The sequence below is a fragment of the Alosa sapidissima genome, chromosome 13 (genome assembly GCF_018492685.1).
Source record: "Alosa sapidissima isolate fAloSap1 chromosome 13, fAloSap1.pri, whole genome shotgun sequence".
In the NCBI taxonomy this organism is placed as follows: domain Eukaryota; kingdom Metazoa; phylum Chordata; class Actinopteri; order Clupeiformes; family Clupeidae; genus Alosa; species Alosa sapidissima.
The window spans coordinates 7669243-7674780 of record NC_055969.1 but is presented as its reverse complement, the minus strand read 5'-3'; the positions used below and the strand labels follow the sequence as shown (position 1 = coordinate 7674780).

Below are 5538 nucleotides of genomic sequence, written 5' to 3'. Positions count from 1 at the left end.
CATTGACAATAAAGTATTACATGAACTAAAGATGACTAAAATCTTATGTAGAAGAAGAAACATTCACAAAAAATCCATCCATCCAAAAATGACCTTTGTTTTTGATAGCTGTTGAAAACGGCATGGAACTGACAGAGATGTTTTTGTTTATAAATACATACAAAATAAATAAATAAATAAATAAATAAATAACATTATGCTGATACCTTTTGCTTTTCCCAAATACAATGTAGCCTACAGGTGTAAGTGACCTTTCATCAATCCAGTTGCAATGGATGAACTGTGATGAACTGCCCTACTTGTGATTGTTTAGAGATTTTAAAGGTTTTATAACAATGCTACATCTTCTTTGGCTATTCTACAATCTATTCACCTTTTCAGCACCAGTAGGCTACTTTCTGTGCAGCCGCACACACACACTCAGGCATGCCAAACAAGCATACACAAAAGTTTCAAGAGTGGGGGATGGAGTAAAATATGGAGACAAATTGAAGTGTGATTTATTTTCGCGGAACGGATGTACAGGACTGAGCGGCGGTCATATTTTGTACCGCTATGCGGTACATCTAGTTTTGTTAAGCTTAAAGCAACACCGTTGAACTTTCCCTCTGTCGCACGCACGCTATTTGTTTATCCAGCACCGGCTTTGCAAATAACAATGTCCACAGACAAGGTAGAATATGTTGCATGATTTATGAAAGTATGATGTATTGCGACATCAAACGCAAGTCAAATTTGTAGTTTCTTATGTCATTCCATCGAACTACAGATCCGCTACCCGATCTGGCAAACTTACATAGTGCGGTTATAGCCGATAGAGGGCTGCGAAGCGAATGCAGAAGTGCCGTTCACCCTGTTACAAGTTAATGAACCTCTGAAACGATTTTGGAAACATTATTTTAAGGTACAAAAAAATCTTTGGTGTTGCTTTAAGTTGTGTTTTGGTAAGCTTCCTTTGTTCCTTTGTTTGCTACATTGTTACTTTACTTTGTTACAGTAGACTATGTGAGTTTACTTTTACATTTAACTGAAGTGATATTGGTTACATTTACCTTTTAAGGCTTAGTGCCAAATAAATTGTAAAATTTGCCTACCATTCGTATACTTCAATTCTCGTAGTATGCCATGCCATGCTCTACTATAGCTGATAAACTAGTTACTTGGAAATTGATTTGAGATACAAATTATTAATTAAATGGAGTCAGATTAAACGAGTTTGTACTAATAACAGTTACCAATTAATTATTTACCAGCGTCTCTATTGTTCAGACACGCGATCAACAGGAGAACAGCCCAACATACTTCTCATTCCATGTGAGAGGTGCTGTGGGCCTGCTCTCTCTTTCAAGTGCAGATAGCCCAACGTGTTTCATCCTCCTGCGGCTTTTTTCCTCCAAATCTTAGTGTTTCACCGGTCGAAGCGATTTTGGTGAAAAAAGTTGGAAAGTCTACATTAAACAATAATGAGTTTCCATATGAACAAGAACCATAAACATACAAACCATAGCTCTCTGTAATAGAATTAATTAATTAGGTGCAAGGTGAACAGATGAGTCTTTAAACACTTCTTGAAAATCCCAAGACTAGCCTACCACAAGAATGCAAAACATTAAGCAACTCATTCCACCTACGAGGAACCACTGAGAAAAGTCTTGTTCATCACATCAAGAATTTTTACCACCACATGTGATGTTTCAGGCCCAAGCCCTCCATAGACATAGGCTAGTAAAAAAAAACATTAAATCAGTTTGGGTGCAGTAGGCTTATATTAAATCTAATATTTTATTTTATTATTATTATCAGATCTGCTTGATATGCCATGTAAATCTATATGCTCAACTTAAATACAATACGAAAAAACAATAATGTAGAGTGGAGTTTAGGGCCTGTTTTAAAGTTTGCAGTTAGAATCTAGTTTTTCAAAATCAAAAAGGGGATAGCCACAGCCCGTTACTATGGCAACAGCTAGGCCTCTTTCAAGCTCTGAACATTCTGAATTCTAAATTCTAAATTCTATGCAAAGTAGAATGTTCACGTTTGAAAAATTCTCTCAATCATTCACAAGGCAATCTACACAGATTTCACTTGCTGAGAGATACACTGTGATTTACATCGTGAGATTACCATGAATTTTCAATATAATTACTCCAACTATACCCAAGATGGCTTTCACCAAGATCAAGGTATTTTTAGGTCTTAAATTATTAACATTTTTGGTGAAATACCATGTGATTCAGTCAATGAATTAATCTATTTTGTCCTTCTTTTAGGTATACAGCACATCCTTACCAATCAGGCAGGAGGCACCTATTTCCATGGTGTGGGTAAGTGTTGGTTGTTATTCTACATAAAAAATATCTAAATAATGTTGACATTATTTTGTTTGAATCCTCATCACATGTACCATTTGTCCCCTAATAGCCCCTACTCCTGGCGCTGGAGTCATCAATCAGCCAGTGATTTGGCCAGAGTATGGATATCAGCCCCAGCAAAACCATGGGCTGTTCGGCAATCCCACTGCTCTGCCGCAATTCCTGCCTGTCACCGAGATCCCAGTCTCCTACCCTATCCCTCCTCGGGGATACCAAGGGATAACCCTCCAGGATGGATCTGTAGCCTTCGATCCCTTGCCACAAAGCCCTGTGATGTTTGTGGATCCTAGTGGTCAACAGCGTGGCACTTTTGTGACCTTCCATCCACAGCTGCAAGCACCCCTTGTGGCTATGGGTGGTGCAGGCCCACAGTATAGTGTCCCTGTGCCCTATGGTCCACACATCCAAGCCCCCATCATATATGTGGATGCCAACAGGCAGCAGTGTGGTACTGCTGTGCCTTTCGACCTACAGTTGCAGGCACCCTTCATGTTGGTGGACAACGGAGGCCTACCTCATGGCAACTCTATGCCCCCTGATCCATATCTACAAACACCCTTGATGCCGATGGATTCCACTGGCTTAGTGCCCTTCAATCCAGTGGCAGCACCAAGCGAACTTGCTCAGCTCATCAGCATGCCGCAGTTGCCATCAATTGAGGAGCTGGCTGCTGGACTGAGCAGCACTGGCCTGATGAGACCAGCCCCAATGGCAAAGCTTCCAGCCCAGGAGAGCCAGCAGGAGAGCCAGGCTCACGCTGAAGTGGCCGTGTGTGCCCCAAGCGGTGTGACTACTGAGTCACTAAAGCCAGAGGAAAGCTCATCCACAGCGGTTGCAGAGGCCAAACAGGCACAGGCTGGCCAGCCAAACGTCAAGATTGAACCCCAGCAACCAGGCACCAGCGGTTCAAAGGACACCCTGGTGGTCAAGCCCAAAAGTCAGGGTGACACCAAGATACAGCAGCTGTATGGTGCCATGGAGGATGCTGAGGCCAAACCTGCAGACACAAATGCCTCCCAAGAGGTACTGAAGACTGCTCCGGTTGAGGTGGGCAAGGCAGAAGCCAAACTGCCCAAGAAACCGAGCAACAGCGTCCCAGAGAATGCTGACAGGCGCAAAGACAAGAAGAGAAAACGCAAGCATGGCAAGGGTGAGAAAGAGAGGAAGGAGAAACGGCACAAGAAGGCGACAAGCCTGATCGAGAAAACAACCAAGTCTGGTGATGGAGAGAAGGAGGGGCCAGACACCGACAGGAAAGCAGGCAGCTCAAAGGTGCCTGAAGATGAGGCAAAGGGTCAGCACAAGGACTCCTCCAAAAAGTCCACGAACAAGAAGGCCAACGAGATGCCCAATGGTCTGCAACCCAAAAGAAATCTTGGACAGCAGTTGAAGCACTTTGCACAAGTCTTCTCTAGGCTCAGAGACGAGCTTCAGAAACTCAAGCACCTAAAACCAACTCCAAAGGAGGCTGCCAAGAAGTCTCAGGACTGGCCAAAACCAAGCAACGTGCCGGATCATGCACCTGCTACATGAGCCGTGGCCGAGGGAGGACAACTGGTGGGAGACCGGACTGGACGAAGGGGGGAAGTTTGATGAGTTATGCTGGCTCGAGGGAAAATCGAGTGGGTGTGATGCTCGACTGAAACAAGAGAAGAATTCTTATTTATGTTTTATTCAATAAAGAATATATTTAATGTCATGAATTCCTTTTTACTATAATTTAATAAAAATCCAATTATTTTATTATTATTTCTGACTGGAATTCATTGTTTCACATCACACATGGCACATGATGCTGCCACCTACTACACAAAGAAATAAATTACATTACCGAATAAAATTACCTAAAGAGTTAGCCTGACACGTCATACTCAGATTCAATAATACATACATACAATAATCGTTTTCAGTGAAAAAACCTCATGGAAATAATATGCATTTTTCTATATGGGGTCTTAGAAGCCATCTGTCTCCTTCTAGCCACAGCATTTTTGTTGTATACAAAATCAACCTAAGTATGCTCAGGTGACGTGATAGACAAGGCACTGTTGCTCACCTGTCATCATCATTGTAAAGTCCAATTTGATTGGTCCAAACAGCTCTGGTTCGAGCATAGTTGATCCACAATGGAGCAATGCCATACCGAACTTCCAGACCTCAAATGTTGTAGGCGGGGCTAAGTTCGGCATTAGCTTACATTCATATTCACAGACCAACTCTCAGAGAGAGGAATGTACACAGGCACAGAGTCTCACCAACACTGGCACTTCCTAATAAAATCACTGAAAGGGTAGTCTTTGTGAGCATTTCACTGGGGTTATCAAGCAGGTATCTTCTTTCATCGGAGTTTCGTTGAATAAGATCTCCAACACCTCCAGAAGGCTCAATAGTGTTGTCTGGCATCCCAGACCCATCCCCCTCCACACTCATGATGGGTTCTCTATCAACAAATACCAACAAATTTGCTACTTTGGCCGTTCAGCAACATAGCCAGACAAACCACAAGCCTTCGATGCAGACACCACAATTTTTTTCAATCCTCTTCATTGCTGAGGCCATTTATGATCTTGTCAGTAGCAACATACAGTAACCAAACAAAAAGCAAACCCTTCATGTTGGCACCTTTTCAGCAGCCTCAGATAACAAAATACTTTGTTGCAGTTTCTCAATTCTGTGTTTGACATGAGAATACCTATGTGGGTAACTCATATCAGGCTCATAATTATCTTGGCCCAGCAGTCCCTCTTCCCTGCTTCTCTCCGCATTCCTGCTAATGGCCTCTCCATCACCATTCCAGGAACATCAGTGTATGTGGGTGTATGTGTGTGTGTGTGTGTGTGTGTGTGTGTGTGTGTGTGTGTGTGTGTGTGTGTGTGTGTGTGTGTGCACATGTGTGTGTGCGTGTGTGTGTGTGTGTTTGCATGTTTTTTTGCGCGTGTGTGTGTGTATGTGTGTGTGTGTGTGTGTGTGTGTGTGTGTGTTAAATACATGTACGTGTGCTTATCTGTGTGTGTGTACATGCATGTGTGAGTGTATGTAGGTGAGTGTAACATCAGTGTATGTGTGTGTGTGTGTGTGTGTGTGTGTGTGTGTGTGTGTGTGTGCAGATATGCAGGACGACCTTTCAATCAGCCGCTAATTACAGCCCTGAAAGCCAGGTGAGAGG

At 42.8% G+C, this 5538-nt stretch overlaps 1 protein-coding gene across 1 annotated transcript; it reads left to right on the top strand.

Moving 5' to 3' along the window:
* The first annotated feature begins 2063 nt into the window (after positions 1-2063).
* On the top strand, positions 2064-4018 carry LOC121680410. Its single transcript, XM_042059776.1, has 3 exons — positions 2064-2183; positions 2271-2324; positions 2422-4018. Exons 1-3 carry the CDS (start codon positions 2126-2128, stop codon positions 3903-3905), a joined length of 1596 nt encoding a protein of 531 aa, XP_041915710.1. The 5' UTR covers positions 2064-2125; the 3' UTR covers positions 3906-4018.
* Positions 4019-5538: the final 1520 nt, after the last annotated feature.